The 19,706-nt window shown below is 41.5% G+C and overlaps 1 protein-coding gene across 6 annotated transcripts in view; it reads left to right on the top strand.

Moving 5' to 3' along the window:
* The first annotated feature begins 2,017 nt into the window (after positions 1–2,017).
* The window catches only part of DEUP1 (deuterosome assembly protein 1), a 101,697-nt gene continuing 84,008 nt past the window's right edge, over positions 2,018–19,706 (top strand). For 3 of the 6 annotated variants that reach the window (XM_077867442.1, XM_077867448.1, XM_077867447.1), the window contains exons 1-2: positions 2,020–2,263; positions 2,778–2,848. In XM_077867442.1, coding sequence (XP_077723568.1) covers positions 2,820–2,848 — 29 coding nt within the window. In that variant the 5' untranslated portion in view covers positions 2,020–2,263; positions 2,778–2,819. Of the gene's footprint in view, positions 2,264–2,777; positions 2,849–19,706 lie in introns of all 6 variants that reach the window. The other 3 variants (XM_077867443.1, XM_077867446.1, XM_077867445.1) reach the window with 2 other exon arrangements.

The following is a 19,706-nucleotide window of genomic DNA, read 5'->3' on the forward strand; positions in this document are numbered from 1 at the left end:
ATTCATCTATGAAACTCAATTTGTCAAGAGACAGCAAATGGTTTTTTGAAATTCAAAAGGAACCCGAATGGAGGGATTGGGATCCATGTTAAGTTGATAGTCATGTTAAGTAGCAAATTCATGTTTATGTTATGAACGTGGAGTGCAAAGAAAAGATTTTAAGAATTAGATGTCGATCAACTGGGTTTTGAAAAGAATGCTGTTCTTAAAATTGATGCAGAAGTACTTTCCAAATACAAATTCAAGTGCTTAAAAATATTATTTAAGGTATCAATAGAAAAAATTGTGTGTGTGTGTGTGTGTGTGTGTGTGTACAGGTCTATATGCATATATTCTTTCCTGTTCTTTAAAATCAGAGATATGAGACAGAGCTTCTATCATCAATTATTCTTGGAATTTAGTGAAAAAAGAAAAGAATTTGGAACCAGGCACCGGGTTCCCTCTGCCTTCCCCCACTTGGGTGGTGTTTCCTTCTCCGTCAAAGTAGTGCTAAGGACCCGGTGTGCTGTGTGGGGAGGACAGGTACAGTTGCTGCCGTAGTGATAACCTGAGTGGCTGTGCACCCCGCAGTGCACTTGAAACGCCGCCCCCCAAGCTGTTCTGAGGTGAAAGACGCCTTGGTGAGGAGAGAGGCAATTCTCTGCCCCAAGTCTATTTTAGTTTTTATACCATTTCAAATATGGGGGAGAGGGAAGAGGGTCGGGGGGATTTAAGGAAGTTGGATGTCAGGGCGCCTCGCTGGCTCTCAGTAGAGCCCGCAACGTTTGATCCCTGGGTGGTGAGTTCGAGCCCCACAGCGGGCGTAGGAAAGACCCTTTAATAGAAAATAAAGAAAAGAAAAAAAGAAAGGAAAGGAAAGGAAGAAAAGAAAAAAGAAAGAAACGGAAAGAAAAGACGAAAGGAAAGGAAAGGAAAGGAAAGAAAAAAGAAAAGAAGAAAAGAAAAGAAAGGAAAGAGGAAAGGAAAGAAGAAAGGAAAGAAAGGAAAGGAAAGGAAAGGAGAGGAAAGGGGAAAGGAGAGGAGAGGAAAGGGGAAAGGAGGGGAGGGGAAGGGAGGGGAGGGGAGGGGAGGGGAGGAGAGAGAGGGGAGGGGAGAGAGGAGAGGAGAGAGGAGAGGAGAGGAGAGAGGAGAGGAGAGAGGAGAGGAGAGAGGAGAGGAGAGAGGAGAGGAGAGAGGAGAGGAGAGAGGAGAGGAGAGAGGAGAGGAGAGAGGAGAGGAGAGAGGAGAGGAGAGAGGAGAGGAGAGAGGAGAGGAGAGAGGAGAGGAGAGAGGAGAGGAGAGAGGAGAGGAGAGAGGAGAGGAGAGAGGAGAGGAGAGAGGAGAGGAGAGAGGAGAGGAGAGAGGAGAGGAGAGAGGAGAGGAGAGAGGAGAGGAGAGAGGAGAGGAGAGGAGAGGAAAGGAAAGGAAAGGAAAGGAGAGGAAAGGAAAGGAAAGGAAAGGAAAGGAAAGGAAAGGAAAGGAAAGGAAAGGAAAGGAACCGTGGCAGAGACCCCGTGCCCGCTCCCCTCCCCGCCCGCCCCGGGTGGTCCAGAGGCGAGGACCGAGGCAGCGGCGTCGGGAGGGCCTCGCCGAGCACCCAGCGGCGGGTCCCGGGGGCGCGACCCGAGCCCCGCACGGCCGCCGCCGCCAGCCCTGCCCCCGCCCCGGGCGGCCCCGAGTTCGGCCGCGTCCCCGTGGCAACCAGGGGCGGCTCTGCGGGCGGGCGGCTCCGGGACCCGGAGGCCCTAACGGCCGGGGCGGGCGGGCGGGCGGGCGCTGGCGGCGGGAGCGCGGGGGGCCCTGGGCGCGGCGGCGGGGGGGGGGCGGCTCGGGCCTCCCGGGGAGCGCGGCGCGGCGCAGGTGAGCCCCCGGCCTGGGCACGGGCTCGGCGCGGCCCGCGGGGGCGGGGGCGGGGGCGGGGGCGACCCGGGGCCGGGCGGGGACCTCGCTTCCCGGTGCCTCGTTGCGCTGGCGCCCAAGGGAGCGGTGGGGAACCGGAGCAGTGAGATTAGCCTCGGTGCGTCCGGCCCGCCGGGCTGTGGTTCCGACGCCGCGGTCCTCGCCTCGCTGCTCCCCGAGCCTCTGGTCCTCGGTCTGGGAGGGCCGGAGCCCGCAGTCTCCCTCCTCCTCCTCCCTCTCGGAGGCTGTTTCGTTGACTTTGATGTAGTGACTCGGGAGTTGAAGTTCTCTTCGATCCTCACATGTCATTTTTTAATTAACACTTTGTGGCTGGGATAAACGTGTTCCTCCTTCCTCTTTCTTGAAGGCAGGTACCAACATCCAGGTAAGCAGGTGCCCACAGAGCCATCGCAGAATTGTAAGATTTATATTTTTATAAACACTCTTAGCCTGTCTGTCCTAAATCTCATAGTATATTCGTTCTAACAAAACCTGGGAAGGGCCAAAGAAGGAGTTGACTCAAATACAAGGCAAACTTTTAGCAGACAAGAAAGTTTGAGAACATTTAGCTGTAACTCCCCTACCATAGGAATTCGGTTTTACTTATCTCGTGTGATGAGCACTTTGCAAAGTACCTGGCACCAGGGTGTTGTTCAGGAAATAGTGAATGACTGCTCATTTCAGCCAATACCATGGATTTCGACTCATAGCTAAACCAGTGTCCTAAATGCGTGGGGGAATTTTTTTAAAAGGCCCTAATTTTCTACATTTTGTAGCACCAAAACCTGCTACACTTGGAGAAGCTCACACTACATGGTTTGCTAAGAGCAGAATTTTCTTGTTTTATAGGTTAATAAGTGTAAGTGTTTTAATGATCTAGATCATTTTTCCCCTAATAGATTAAAAATCAAGAAACAAACCAGATACAGCAATTTCTTGACATGGAGAACCAAGCCCATAATACAATGGGGTAAGTGCTGATTGAAAATTTTCTGTTTATTAAGTGGGCCCTTAACTATCCCCAAAACTCCCAGATGATACACAAATTTTGAAATTGAGCATTAATATGAAGGATGTATCAATTACTTTTGGTGAGGAAGATGGGGAGAGATTCAAGTGATTCTAATTAAGAACCTATGATATGAATCTTTCCAATTTTGACTATGGGTCAGTACCCAAAAATCATTATTTTCCAACTTTTAGGGAGTTTTTTTTTTTTTGGTGTTTTAGGATGGTGGGTGCCCATACAGGCCTCCTGTGCTCTTGAGAGGAGCTCCCCTCAGTTTGCTCCTTTCTTGCTACATTGAGCGTTCCAGTCATGCCTCTTACATTTGCCCTTAAGGCTGAATTCAACACTTAAACACAGCCTCAGAACAGATTTGGCTCCCACAGAATCTTAACTACAGAGAACAAATGGACGGTCACCAGGGGACGAGTGAGTGATGGAATGGGTGAAATGCGTGATGGAGATTAACGAGTACACTTATCATGATGAGCACTGGGAGATGTATAGAATTGTTGAATCACTATATTGTACACCTGAAACTAATATAACACTGTATGTTAACTCTACTGGAATTCAAATTTAATAACTTAATAAAGTTAAAAGAAAAAGATTTGGCTCCTCAAACAACAATAAGAACTGGATATGTTACCAAAGTCTTCACCATTTGTAAAAAAATTAAACTCCCTTTTACAAATATCTGTCCCTACCCCAACTGGGGTTAGGGGGCAGGTGAGGGGCAAGGGGTAGTGAGTAGGGACAGTGGGTAGGAGTGGTGCTGTAGTGCCTAATCTTGACTATGACTGATTTGCACTCATCAAACCACTCCAAGTGTCTCCCTTTCAGTTATTCTGCTCAGACCATGACTTTGACATCAGGCTAAAGGAAAGCATCATAAATTTGGGTAAGAATAAGGTTGGTTTTGTAAATCTTGCTGCATACTCCTCCTTACAATATCTCAGCTAGGTATTGTTCTCTGTACAACCAAGAAAATCGAGTGTATTATAGTCTAAGGTCTTGTGACAAAGAGACCCCCAAATGATGACCCCAGTGGTTTAAATAAGAGTGAAGTTTATTTCTGTTTCATGAACAAGTTTTAGGATAAGCAGACCAGGACTGGGAGGGCAGCTCCGCTGCCTCTACATGATTTTTGTGTCTGGATCCAAAGTGAAGGCTTCAGCTTTTACCACCGTGCTCCTGCCAGAGGGAAGGGGGAAGGGCAAGAGGAGAGAGAATTTGGTTCTTTTTTGGAGAATGTGCCCTAGAAATAGCAGGACTCACTTCTAGTCATTTCCTACCGGCCAAGAAAGAAGGTTTGGGACCTGTGCTCTCTAACTGAGCAGCTCTGTGGCCAGCTAAAGCCTAGGCAATAAAAGAAAGAAGAATGGATATTGGCAGACAGTTAGCAGCCTCTGCCATGTTTCTGAGCTCAGAAAGATAGAAAGAAAGAGAAATAAAGTGGCAGCTTGCCCCAGAATATACAGCTGGTTAGTGGAAAGGTAGGATTTGAATTCAGATACGTGTAACTCTAATCCCTGAAGCTTTGCTCCACTGGAAATGAGTGGTAGTGAGATGTGGGTGCAGAATCAGGTTGGGATCCAGGATTGAGCAGGTGTTAGGTCCCTAATATGATGGTAGCAGTAGGGACTGAGATGCAGATTGAAGGTCTTGGCCTTAAGGTTTGGTACCAGGAACCCCTTCACTCCTGCGAATCTGAGGCTGCGGAGACTGCTGTTTGTCTTCATTCATTCTTTTGGGGGAAAAGTGTAGACTATTGAATGCATGACAAGCACAACACTAAGTCTCTTGGTTTATACAAAGATCATTAAGAAACAGATCTTAAAGAACTTAGAATTTAGTAAGGAGCCATAGAGCTTGTCTGGGTACAATGTAACTACAAACCAGAAGTGAATGAGAATCACTAGAGATTTCCATGAGGAACCACCCTCCTCATCCCAGCAGACATGGGACCAGACATTGTCTACCATGGTCTACAAAGCGTGGAGAGCCACTTTGACTTTGCTTCTGTCCTGCATCCTTTTGAGATATGTGTAAAAATCTAGATCATAAAGACAGTAAAACTTCATTGGGGGTGTGTTACAGAGCCTATCTAACCATGTCACCTACATACACAGTAGTATTTTGTGGCACATCTTCATCTAACAGATATTTATCTAGAGTCTACCATATGCTGTTAATGGTCTAAGCACCTGGAAGAGAGCAGTGTTCAAAACAGGCCACTCCTCCAGGGGTTGGTGGGAAATACTAACATGTTTCGTATGGTCATATGAAGGAAAACAAAGCAGGCTAAGGATGGGAGGATGAATGGGGTGATCAAACATGGGTTCCTGGTAAGATGGCGTTTGAGCAGGGATTATTTTGGGCAAAGAGAATCCCAGATAGTAGGAACAGAAAGTGCAAGGGTGTAAGGAGGGAGCTTTTAGACAGAATGTTCATTGGGTCAATCATTATTCTCTGGCACGTGGTTTACCATAGGGTTTGCTTTTAATTTTAAATCCATGATTTCCCGCAATTATAGGTGTTTGTATCTGTGCCATTAATCAACCTAAACTCCTTCTAATCAAAACAGCTGTATTTGAGTTTGTCCTTTTCATTTGTTTTTAGAGTGTGTGCCCAGAACATAAATAATAACAGAATGAACAAATGGTCTATTTGTCCTGGCCTAGTTAAGAGAACAGTGTCTAGATTTTGCTTTGTTTGTTTCCTTCTTGATTTCTACTCTTACTAGTATGGCCTCTTAGGATTTATTTTACTTATCTTGTTCTACTGATTTTTGAATTGAAAAATCTGGTTTAGTTGTTTTTATGATTTCTGTATTTTATGATTTCTTCAAGCATTTAAAGCTTAAGTTTCTCCTGAGCACAGCTCTGCTGTGGGCCACAGTATTAGAGATTTCACACATATAGGTTAATGTGTTTTGTTGTTGCTGAAATTCTCCTTTGCCTGATAGTCATTCATATTGCCATTTCTGCTGTCTTTTTAGCTTACTATAGTCTGTATTGTCCTTTTCATCCCCTTTGTAATGGAAGAAACTCAGTCTTTTCTGTGTAGGGAGAAACCCAGTTCTTCTCTCTATGCCTTTCTTCCCTGTGTGCCTTCATCTTCACAGAGAATACTTCATTTCTGATGCTTTGGTCATCAAATATGTGGCATTTTTTCCCCACCAAGCAATTGTCTGTAACACCAGCTGGGTATCCTACAATTTAACACAATTTTGACACCGTCTACCTGGAGATTGCACAAGATCACACAGGTAAAGGGCTCAGGCTGCTGCTTCTACCACTTCAGATGCCAGTAGCAAGCCCGAGTTGCCACCTGTGCTTCTGACCCACCAGATCCCCACCTTGGGTTCAATTAATTTGCTAGAGCAGCTCACAGAACTGAGGGAAACACATTTACCAGGATAAAGGCTACAGATGAACAACCAGTTGGAAGAGAGGCATAGGTCAAGGTGTGTGGGAGGGGGTCTTTGGTCTTTGGCTTCCATACCCTTGCCAGGTGTGCCACCCTCCCAGCACTTCCTGTATTACCAACCCAGAAGCTCTCTGAACTGAGTATTTTGGGATTTTTATGGCAGCTTCATGATATAGGCATAAGGGATCATTACCTCCATTGGGAGCCCTTCTGCCTTCTCAAGAGAAGAGAAGGTAGGGCTGAAAATTCCAAGCTTCCAATCATGGCTGGTCTTTGCAGTGACCAGCCTTTATCTATCTAGGAGCCCACCCAGGAATTGCCTCATTAGAACAAAAAGCACTCCTATTGCCTGGGAAATTATAAAGGTTTCAGGAGCCCTGTGCCAGGAATCAGGCTCAAAGACCAAATGTTAGAGCAGAAGATGCTCCTGGTGCTTTTATCATTTAGGAAATGGCAAGGGTTTTAGGAGCTTTGTGCCAGGAATTGGGGGCAGAGACCAATATATATATTTTCTAGTATCTCACACTCTTGTTTTGAAAATTTTTATATCATATCATGTCTCTTATAAAGAATATATGGTTAGATTTTAAAATATACCTCAATTGGAGAGTCTTTGCCATTAAAAGGAGGATTTATGATCATGAATATACTAATGTTTGACCCATTTTGATTTCCCCAAATTTACCAGTCTGATCTAGTTTCCTTTTTCCTCATTTTCCCTTAGAAGTTTTACATACTATTTTATAAGTTGTCAATGAACATTTTTTACAAACATTTTAAATTTGGACTTCTCTTTTGGCATCTTGAATTTTAACTAAATCTTTGACTTCCCTCAACCTTTTCCCTCTGTTAAAACTTAACCTTTGGTAGTTCCTGTGCTTCCCCAGTCCCTTTTTCAGCTCCAAGAAATAATCTGGATTTCTAATTCCTGGTCACTCTTTTTTTTTTTTTTTAATTTTTTTTTTTTTTTTTTTTTTTTTATGATAGTCACAGAGAGAGAGAGGCAGAGACACAGGCAGAGGGAGAAGCAGGCTCCATGCACCGGGAGCCCGATGTGGGATTCGATCCCGGGTCTCCAGGATTGCGCCCTGGGCCAAAGGCAGGCGCCAAACCGCTGCGCCACCCAGGGATCCCTAATTCCTGGTCACTCTTAATTCAGAGTATTAATTATTACATATGGGATACAGTTAATTATTATTGCATTCTTCTATTATTTTAGAATCCTTTTTTAACAGCTATAAGTTTGCATTATTACTACAGTTATATGCAAAATCTACCCTGTTCTTAATTTAAGAAACTTTTGAATTCATTTAATTTGACTAAAGTACTTCCTTAGATCTTTCCATACAAATGAACATGGGTGAAGGGTGCCTGGGGGGCTCAATTGGTTAAGTGTCTGACTCTTGATTTTGGTTCAGGTCCTGATCTCAGAGTTGTGGAATCAAGCCCCATGTCAGGCTCCACACTCAGCAGGGAGTCTGCTTGAGATTCTCTTTCCCTCTCCCTCTGCCCTTTCCCCTGTGCATGCAGGTATGATCTCTCTCTCTCTTTCTCTCCCCCCAAATCAATACATCTTTTTTTAAAGAATGAACATGAGTGATATACTTCTTAACTTGTTACATGTCCAAATGTCTTATTTATACTCTTGCACAGGAACTCTGCGACATTACTCTCATTGTCTTGAAGTGTTGAATGTTGCAGAAGGAAGGTCTAATGCCAGTGTCATTCTTTCTTGTTCAGATTTGTTCTTCCTTCCCCTTCCTTCCTTTTTCTTTCTTTTTATGTGTATGTGTCTGAAAGTTTATAGGATTTATTTTTATCCTTAGAATTTACACATTTACCAATATGACTTTCTAGTTATGGATCCTTTTGCAATAATCCTTCACAGCATTTGGTGAACACTTGTACACTGAAGATTCAAATCTCTTCAACTCAATGACGTTTTCTTATACTTCTTTGCTTAATAATTCTCCACTCTCTTGTTTCATTCCCATCTCTTAGAAGGATCATATTTTTTTCTTTTTCTCTCCTAATTTTCATTATTGTACTTTTTGCTTTATGTCCTGGAGGAATTTCTTGAGTTTTCTCACTTTTATTTCAGCACTGATTACAATTGTTTTTACTGCTTCTCCCCCAGGAGTTAGTACTGGCAACCATGTTTTTATTTCCAAGAACGTCTTTTTCGTATGTCTATTTTGATGTTACTTTTACATAGGATAAGCTAGTTTTGTTTTATCAATGCAATTTACCCTTGGCTTTTATTAAAAATACAAATAAGAGGTGTTTGAAATGATCTCTTATATCAACTCCTTTACAATCAGTTGTTCTAGGGGCGTGTGGGTCTGGTGGTGTTCTCTACCTCCTTCAATTTGTGCCTCTCCCTGGACCCCCAACAGCTGCTTCACCACCAGTCCTTTTTCCTGGCTTCTGCTGCTCAAAACAAGAAATCAATTCGGTCTTCTGAAGAAATTTGTCCACCAGCTACAGTGCAGCTGCAGCTCCCTGTGGGCTCAGCATAGCTACCAGCCAGGAAGTTACACAGTCTAGTGTATTGAAGATTACTAAAACTTATATTTAGTAAACTTACCTCTGAAGGTCATTTCCTTCTCTTTTTTTTTGAGATTTATTTATTTATTTGAGAGAGAGCACACGCACAGGAAAGAGAGCACTTACGTGCATGCACTCCTGAGCATTCACTTGGAGAGATGAAGAGGGAGGCGGGCAAGTGGACTCCCTGCTGAGCACAGAGCCCAGCAAGGGGCTCCATGCGGACTATGTGTGAGGGGCTGGAGATCAGAGGGTTAACTGTCAGAATAAGAATTACACAGATGCATTGAGCAATCCTGAGGTCAATGAAATACATATATAGAATCCCAAAATGTATGAATTCCAGAGTATTGCTTTTAAAAAAATGTTTTTTCCTTGTATAGGTGGATTCACCTATAATGGATTACTTCTTTAAAATATTTTCTAACTAAAAAAGAACATTTTTCCAGATCTTTCTTTACTTAGTTACACATGTATGTAGTTTAAAAAGTCATTTGGTTCCTGATGGCTGCTATCAAAAAACACCAATCTCCTGTTCCCTCTCCAGTTTTCCATGCCCCAGAGACAATTCTTTTGGCTGATTCTTCTGGCATTTATCTCCATATTTCTAAATAACATGCTTATCTTGCTGCTACTTGATTTTTCCATTTTAGGCATTATCTATTGACATCCACAGTGGTTAATTTTCCTGCCTCCACCACCTCATCCCCACCATACACACAGTCTCACACATATACAGCCTCACATACACAGTCACACTCACACAGACGCACAGAGTCATACTTCCCATTCTTCCATCCTCTCGATACACCATAACTTTGACTTAATCAATGTTATGTTTACGTTGTTATGACTTTATAAATGCTTTTCACTTCTGAGTGAGTGAAAAAGACAGCATATAGTGATGACTCTTCCTCTCCTATAAATAAAACATTCTGTTTTCTCCTGTTATTAAATGTTAATAACTCTAGTATCTTAACTATATTTTTTTGAAGTTTTCTTCTTCATAATTTCCTTCAAAAAATGTCTTCCTGTTTGTTTTTTACCTAGTTGTGTGAACTGCTTTTCTCAAATGTCTGTGATCCCTAACCACTCACTCCTGTGTAAGATGGCAGAGTCAAAGCTGCCAGGAAACTCCAATGTGTTCACAGGCAGTGCCTGTTGACAGGGAGGTTCACTGCATGTCATCAGGCTAGTCTTGTCCAGTCTCTGTTGAGACAGGCTAATCAGATTCTAGAGAACACTCTTCTAAATTCTCCTGCTTAGAGGGTGTAAGTTGCCTGTCAGCATTTACCCTATACCTAGTTGGGTTGCTTCTTGGCTTTCTCTACTGCTAACCACTATTATCTTTGTCCTTGTAGGTTAAAAATATCTCTTTGCTTTATTTTAATAGGATTTGGGAAGGAAAAGTGTTTATAGGATTTGGGAAGGAAAAATGTTTATGTCCATCCTTCTTCAACCAAAAGTCTCATTTTTATCTACTAAATCATTTACTGTACTTTTGATTCTGTGACTTCTATCATTGATCTTGTTCATGGAATCTTATCATATCCTTCCTAAAAATCTGCTGCATGATCTGCCAATTTTTAAAAATCTGCCATGAAAGTCAAATTTTCACAGGACCAAGACAGATGGATAATAAAGCATAACTTCTCACATCTAATTCAGAAAAATCCTTTAAAGCAGTACTATACGTGTGCATCTTTCTAAACCTAAGTGTTCCTTCCCTTTGAGATATATTAATTCATAATTACAACTTTACTTCCCAGTTTCTTAGTTTAATACAATTTTAATTATAATTTGTAAAAACATCTAATATAAGTCAATATATTGGTAATTTAATAAATTGTAGTTATATATTATTTTTTGAAGATTTTGTTTATTAATTCGAGAGAAAGAGAGAGAGCATAAGTATAAGGAGTTGTAGAGGGAGAGGGAGAAGCAGGTTCCACACTGAGCAGGGAGCCTGATGTGGGGCTCTAACCCAAGACCTTGGGATCATGACCTGAGCTGAAGGCAGACACTTAACTGACTGAGCCACCAAGACACCCCGAAATCGTAATAATCTATTGTTTTCGTACATTGACAATTCTTTTTTTTTAATTTGGTTGATTCTCTTGCCTTCTGAATGGCCCAGTCTATACCCTCATTATTCTCCCTCCACTCTTTATTCCCACCCAGGCATATTCCTTTTCAGAGTAATCAAATTTGGTAAGTTGTAGTTTCTAGTTTCCCTGAAGAAGAAACAAAGTGAAATAGACCTGGGGTAAAATCCTGATATTTTACTTTGACAGTAGATCCTGAAATGTTAACACAACGCTTAGTGATTATAGGAATTCACTGAGTGATTTTAAAAGGAAGGGATGGGGGAGAGAAGAATGGAGGGAAGAAGGGAGGGTGTGGGGAAGGAAAGAAAGGAAGGGGAAGATTCCTTGAGAGACTAATTAAGCTGCTACCATATTTAGGCAAAGATTAAAAATGCCACCATGTAGGATACATTCATATGTACTTTTTACAGGACAATGTTTAAGATTAATTGCAGTAAAGTTACTTTAAAAAAGAAAAAGCAATGGTATGTGTAAACCCAGGCATGTACATCACGGGCTAGGCACACTGACCATGTAAAATGGGAAGTGCCTAGAGGGCTTTGAGCAATGCAGTGACATCCTTTGACTTAGTGTTTTAAAAGGCTTATTCCAGTTGCTATGTGGAGAATAGACCACAGCAAGGTGAGAGCAGGAGGGATAGACAAGCTTAGCTGTTGCAGTAATTCAGGTGGGAGATGACAGTGATTTAGATAAGCTTGGTAGAGGTAGAAATAGTGACAGAAAAGCTGACAATATTTAGAAATCGTGAGTTGGATGTGTGGTATGCAAAAAGGACATGGGCAAAGGATTATCCAAAAGCTTTTCACCCACCATTTGGAAGGATAAGTTGTTATTTATTAAAATAAGGAAGGCCAGAGAAAATGCAAGCTTGGTTTGAGAAGCCTATTTCACATCCAACTGAAGATGTCAAATAATTAGCTGTCTATACAAGTCTCCATGTATCTTTCTACTCCCCTCAGTGGGGGGCTTTTTTATTTGTGGTCACCTTATGGTTACAAGATGTCTAACCACCGCAATCATTACATCTGCTTTCCAGAATGGGAGCAGAGGAAGGGCGATGGGTAAAACCAAAAGAGCACATGCCAAAACTTTATTGTGGCTTCTTACAGAGGCCAAAGCCTTGAAACAAGGATTTGGATGCAAGTAGTTTTTTGGGAGATGAGAAAATGTGGTATATTAGTTTCCTGTTACTGCCATATAACAAGCCTGGTGGCTTAAAACAACCAAATCATAAGCACATGCACAGTTCTGGAGTCCAGAAGTCCAAAATCAGTATCACTGGGTCAAAATCAAGGTATCCAGAGGGTTACATTCTCTCCAGATACTCTGGGGAAGAATCTATTCCTTGCTTCCAGATTCCGGTGGCTGCCAGCATTCCTTGGCTTATGGCCACATCTCTCTGACATTTATTTATTTATTTATTTATTTATTTATTTATTTATTTATTTACTTGAGAGAGAGTGAATCCACATGAGCAGGGGGAAGGTCAGAGGGAGAGGGAGAAGCAGGCTCCCTGCTTAGAGAGCTCTACATGGGGCTCAATCCTAGGACCCTGAGATCATGACCTGAGCAGAAGGCAGATGCTTAACCAACTGAACCACCCAGGTACCTCTCCTCTCTCTCTGACTTTTAAAGCCAACACCTTCATATCTGTCTCTGGTTCATCTCCATATCCCTTCTCCTGTATGTCAAATCTCCCTCTGCCTCTTTCTTAGCATGCACCCAGATAACCTAGGATAATCTCCCCATCTCAAGATCTTTAACTTATGCAAATACCTTTCTTCTAAATAAAGTAGCATTTATTTATTCCAGAGGTTCAAATGTGTACAGGGGCTGTTTTTTGGCCTACCACTTATGGGAAGAGGCAAGTAACGTAAGGAAGGGCAAGTTATGAAACCAGCTATCACTGAGGGTGACTGGAACAAAAGCCTAATGGGGAAACTCTGGAACCCAGTATAAAGCACAGCCCTCAGAGTTATCCCATCCAAGGAGCAAGTATTTACACACCAGTAACTGACAGTCACTGGTTGAAGATTGAAGATTGCTCCTGGGAGGGCTTCAATTTCCTGTTACTTCTGGCCTGTCACACAGGTAGCAAGAAATGAAAGTTCTGTCCACTAGGAATCAGGCCAAGTGCCCCCAAGTGGTAAGTGAGGGATGTATGGGACGCCAAAAGCAAGTGCTCTAGCTCCCTTTTAAATAGCTTCACGGCAACTTCTGCTTCCCTTTCACAGGCCGGATTTTGTTCCATGGCCATGCCTAGGTCCAGGAGAGACTGCCAAATGTAGTTGTGTTTTTAGCTGGACACATTTCCACTTTGAGTAATATTGGAGATCTGTTATGGAAGAAAGGAAGGGTGATGTTAGGTTGGCAGCTAGCTGCATAGGAGACAAAAATGAAATCAGACAAGTGATAAGGATGACTCAGACCAAAGTTTTATTACTGGACATGGTGAGAAATGATCAGAATTTAAGAATATATATTGGAGGCAGTGCCAATAGACCTGTTGTTCTGGTTTCTCTCTGTTGAGAGAAACACAAATCGCAGATCATGAGGGTTTTTATCATGAGCAACTGTAGCACTGGTGCCAATTAAACAGATAAAGTGGACTGGAGTGGGAGCAGGTCTGTGGTGCAGGGAGTCAAGGGCTGTGTTTTGAATATGTGAAGTTTGAGATGCCTAAAGGTGTCCTGTGGGAAAGTCGATGTTAAATGGTAGGTAGTTGGATATAGAAGACTGGAGCTCAGAACTCAGGCACTAGATATTTGGAAGTTATCAGAACAAGCTGGCAAAAGAAGGTTCATTTCCAACATTCAGGAAACAGTGTATTATCTATTTTCCTATTATTAGACAGATTTTGTCAATGTTTACCTAATTACTGCTAATTCTTTGCTGTTAGGATCCAGTGAAATAGCTGGCTCTAGTTTTAAATAGAAAAAGGGTAAAATGGCTATTCTCATTTGTACTAACACTGCAGTCTTTCATGTAATAGACCTTTTAGCAAGAGGGAATTTTAATTGTCCTCTTAGAGATTGCCTTATAGGACCCAACCCAAAGCATATGTAGTATATTACTAATTATCCCATGGTTCTCTATTAATATGAAGTTTAGAGATATATGTTTATGAGTGTAGTGAATTACTTATATTTCTAGATAACAATAAAAATCACCCTGAAGAAAGGGTTGGTGCCTGCTAATATTTCACTGTCTTCTTACATCATTCAGTCTGTGAACCAAGATGTTACTCAGAAGAGGAATGGTCATTATAGAAAAGTTTTGAGAAAAAGTTTATCTGTAATATAGATATTTAAAAGATCTTCCATTCTTTTTAGAACATAAAAATGTGAGATTTTAAACTTGTATGTACCTAGAATTCTAATAAAAATATTGATATAGGAACTTGGAAGCTATCACATTGCGTTTTATTTCTATAAATGTCTTTCTTTTATAATTATGATGAAGGCTCTAGAATAAGGCTTGGATAATTTCATGTAAGCATCTTTTTGGGAATGGTGGGATTTATACCTCCTCCACATCCCAACATTAAGATTATTACAGATGAGGGAGCAGAATGGACTGAGTATGAGCCACCATCTCAAATATGCAGTAAAAATAGGCATTATAATGCTGCTAAGTCAGCATACACTAATGATGACAGTAAATAGCATTTTTTTGGGCAACAAGAAAAGTGCTTAAGAAAAGTTATTTTTAGTTATAATTTGGTAACTAATTTTGAATAAGGGCAACCATGAAATTACGACTGAGGCATCATAAAGTATTAAGCCTTTCACTTTACTGTCTTAGAGGGAACAGTCAACTATAGAGCAGGCCAACATCACAGACATGTCTATGAAAGTGGGTTCTGGGACTTCTGGGTCTCTCCCATTGTATCTATTTAGGTTTCTGGTGTGGTGCAGTATTTGATATACAGAATAGGGTCTATGAGCCTCTACTGAAAAGTTAAATTCTATTGGTTTAGCTAAATATGTGGTAATGTAACTAAGACAAATAATATGTTGCTACATTTTAGAATGGGTTTCATTAAAATATTTTGGAAAGTTAAGACCTAATATGATGGCTCATGTTGCCCATCACGTTTTGGAACACATTTTCTTAGACTATTCCATGTTGCATGATATAGCCTCCTCTTTCTCTTCTGCCTATGATGACTTTCTCTATGATAACTTCCATATTTGTTTTTCAAACGCCCTCTTCTTTCTGTCAAGCTCAAGATCCATTTCTATTTGATATCTTATGTCCCAAAATGAACTCACCTTGGTTTTATTTTTTTTTAACAGACCTTTTTATCCATTTCTATTTTCCAGATTGATGATGGGTAGACTGCCCCTACATCCCACTTGGCCCAGAACAATCACTGGTTTCATCTTTGCCCTGGCAAAGATTACGTTAATAAATGTAACATTATAAATTATATTAGAAATTAATATATTGATATACGTAAGTTAATATAAATTATCATTAGTGCCCCTTTCGCTTTCAAAATTGTCCTGGTTTGGATAATTGATCATATAGTTGCCATAGCCATCTGTCTGATGAAGGTCTGCCCTTCTAAGAATCAGCATGCAATCCCATATATGAAAGAACTTTGGATATGTGTGTTACTCCAGCCTTTTTTCACTCTGAATGAGTCACCACATTCCATGTCCCTGTCCTCCTCCACACATTGGCACTACTACCTCCATTTATATCATCAGCTTTTTTTTTTTTTGCTCTCTTCATCTTTAAGTTTTATATCCTTATATTTTGACTCTAGGCTCCTCAGATCAATATATCACCTGAAAGTCTCAGTGAGCCCCTTCCTTTTGGTTTAAGATCTCTGTCCTCGCCCCACAATCCTTCTCTTGTGAATTGGCTCCCGATAATAAACCCAGCAATCAGGGCCAGGGCTTGTATGTCTTAAGGAGTGTATCAGATACAATCCACCCTGTCCCTAAAGTTGGAAGACTTAGAGGATTTTTTCTTTTTTAGTGCCTTAACGTTTCTAAAATTGGAGTAATAAGACCTATTTTACAGGATGTTGTAAGGATCCATGAGAGGAAGAACAGGAATGTAATTAGCATAGTGGCAGCCTGGCATTTAACTAAAAGAAGAAATGAAAATATAAATAACGTTAGTGCCCAGCTTTGTAAGAAAGCTAAACTAGCCTTTTGTATTTCATTTTAAGGTTCATTAGCTTGAGGAGCATATACTGATGCTGTGGAGACCAACTGCTCTTAATTATCTTGGAAAAACTGAAGGAGGGAAAATATACCAGATTAGATCATTGAATTTCAAAAAGGAATATTAAATTTGGCAGAAAGCTGAGTTTGATGTAAACCTGAGTTTGGCTAAGTCTTTGGGAAGACTCTGGAAGGGATTATGGGTGGGTTTGTGAGCATCCGGGGAGGAAGCAGTGGCCCTGGACTCAGCACAGACGTGCCTCCATGGCTGTGCACTAGATCAGCCTTGGCTCACAGGGCTGATATGCAGGTGCATCAGGAAGTGTATAGATAGGATCTTCTTTGGGCTTTGCCATAATATTTTACAGGGCTTTTCATGACATTTTTTTAAATTTTTTTATTTATTTATGATAGTCACAGAGAGAGAGAGAGAGAGAGGCAGAGACACAGGCAGAGGGAGAAGCAGGCTCCACACACTGGGAGCCCGACGTGGGATTCGATCCCGGGTCTCCAGGATCGCGCCCTGGGCCAAAGGCAGGCGCCAAACCGCTGCGCCACCCAGGGATCCCCTTTTCATGACATTTTTATGGCGGGGCCGGGGGACGGGGACGGTGGAGAGGAAAGATCGTAAGTTTAATTAAGTGGATTAGAAACTGATTATAAGAAAAGGGATCCCTGGGTGGCGCAGCGGTTTGGCGCCTGCCTTTGGCCCAGGGCGCGATCCTGGAGACCCGGGATGGAATCCCACGTCGGGCTCCCTGCATGGAGCCTGCCTCTCCCTCTGCCTGTGTCTCTGCCTCTCTCTCTCTCTCACTGCGTGCCTATCATAAATAAATTTTTAAAAAAAATTTTTTTTAAATAAAAAAAAAAAAAAAAGAAACTGATTATAAGAAAAGAAGCAACCACCAGATCCCTGTCACCCTTGGGCTTGGTAGTGGAATGCCACAGAGCTCTGTCCTCCATCCTGTCTTGCATGATATTTTACGGTCACTTGGGGTAAAAAAACATATTTATCTGTGAAACAAGTAATGCTTATCAGATCTGCAGCTGACAGAAAACTGAGAGGTATGGCAGGATCCCAAAACAAAAGCTCCTTGAGGAAGGCTTCTGTGGTAACCCACCCTGTCCAAGTTTGTATTCCTTACCCCTCCCTTCCTCGAAAAGCTGCCTGGGTTCATCAGCCTCGTATTATACCTGCCTTGCAAGTGTCTCTGCGTACAGGTCTCTGTCTGTTTTCCTAGCTCTACAAAAGGGGAGCAGCCAGTGAATGACTGCTTCATGCTGAGAGGCTGCAATGATCACACTGAAATTTAATAAGGATAAATATAGGGCACCTGGGTGTCTCAGTGGTTGAGTGTCTGCCTTTGGCTCAGGTTGTGATGCCAGGGTCGTGGGATCGAGTCTGCATCAGGCTCCCCGCAGAGAGCCTGCTTCTCCCTCTCCCTCTGCCTGTGCCTCTGCCTCTCTCTGTATCTCTCATGAATAAAATAAATCACATCTTTTAAAAAAAATAAGGATAAATATATTTATTGGAGCAGTCCCCCTACCCCCAGTGAAATAAGCGCAAGACATTGGCTTTGTAGCATGCATGGAATAGGTTCTTAGACAAGAATAAACTCACCTTGAAATGCTATTGTATCACTGCTTTGCCTTCCCCTTCCCAAATTCAAAGCTAAGGTGATCTTCATCTGCTCGAATAAAAATATCTAAAACAAAGGATGTGAGAGTCCCTGTCGAAACTAATTAGACTGTACCTGGGGTAATATGTTCCAGTTCTGAATGGTACATTTCAAGGAGGAAATCAAACAGGAACTTGTTCAATGGAGAGCCACCAGGATTCTGAAGGGTCTGAAAGTCTTTCCATAGTCATTCACTTTTTCATTAATTCAATAAATGGTAAGTTAAGTATCTAGTATTTTCCAGGCAGTATACTCAGCAGTGAGTGGTAGAGAAAAAAGAAATCTCTACAGGCAATTGAAGAAAATAAAGATACTTGTGGAAATAAACAAAGACCACCCAAATGAGAACAAATGAAGCCTATTTATTCAAAGCTTGCTATATAGTAAAGGAGTCACAACCATCATCCGTACTTGGATGGGAAAGGCTTACAGTGAACAAAAGAGAAGGTTTCAGATCTGTTTTCATCGGATGGAGGCTATTACGGGGATCCTATGTGATTAGTTTGGGGAGTGTATTTTGGCTTTTTCTGAGTTGCAAGTGGAGGCAAAAATTAAGGAAGTTGTCAGTCACTGATTGAACCTGACCATTCTAGGACTATTGCTATAGAGGTTGTGGGTAAGGGTCTGTTATCATATGTTCTGGCCATTGTCTGCTTGAATGTTCATTATCCACTATTGAACAATGAGAAAACTTGGAAGAATCTGAAAGTACTGGTAACTACATTTGACATGTCAATAACTATATGCAAGTACTTCAAGGTGTACTCTGTTGAAAAGGCATTTGTTCTGCATGGTCCCAGGGGATCAAACTAGAGCCAGTGGATGAAAAGACTCTTCAGAGTAAAAGAACTTTTAAAAAACTCATTGCTTTCTAGATACAATCTCAGACAGTGGTTGCCTGGGAAAAAGAGAAATTCATACCTCGGCTGGGTGACCTCCTGGTACTGATATTGCAAAACAGATCACAAGCCTTAGCATGCACCAGAATCACTTGCCATCTTTGTTAGCGATGCAGAATCTTGGGCTCCGTTCTAGACCTGCTGAATCTGATCAGTGGGGCATCATAGAGGATTCTCTTATGAAACATTTGTGAGAGATATGCAAACACTGGATGGGTAATTGGACAAGATGACTTGTAAAAGCCCTTCCACCCTGAGTCTAAATACCCTAATTTTTGCATGGCATAGTCATAATCAGAAAAGAAACCATTCACTCATTTATTTAACAATATTGATTGAGTAGCTTCCATTATGTCACACTCTACTTTCAGCCTATATTTTAATTCCATTATAGTATGGTGCATTCCTACATGCCAAAGAGATAGTGATGAAAAGATCTCATTTGTTCATTTTTCAGAAATTTATTGAGCATCTGCTATGTGCTGGAGCACTGTGCTGAGCTCCAGTGAGATGGTGATGAAAAAGACCAACATAGTCCATTTTCTTTCACAGCTTACAATAGCAGGAAAGAACAGAATGTTTTTATAGTAAAGGTGATACATGTTGTTATGAAAAAGAAAATGATGTGAAAACAATTCTTTTTGTTCTGCTGTTTTTCTCCACATCGTAACTCCAATTAAAATTTGATCAATTTATTTATAGAGGAATTAGTACTTCCTTTCCTCAGGTTTGTTTTGGGTTTTAAGTAAAAATGGAGAGCCTTTGTGCCTTAGTCCAGAAATGCTAGAAGTCATTAGAATGGCACTTTGTTTTTAAAAGCTTTCTGATGTCAAAACTGGTGAGTTCACTGTTGAATAAACCGATCAAAGCGACATTCTTCATTCAGGTTGACTGGGCATTTTAGAAAGCCCTGGAAACTCCGAGTTCTTTGGGTTCTAATACCTGTTTCTAATTCTATTTCAATGGAGCTAATTTAT

Source organism: Canis aureus, chromosome 23 (genome assembly GCF_053574225.1).
Source record: "Canis aureus isolate CA01 chromosome 23, VMU_Caureus_v.1.0, whole genome shotgun sequence".
Lineage (NCBI taxonomy): Eukaryota > Metazoa > Chordata > Mammalia > Carnivora > Canidae > Canis > Canis aureus.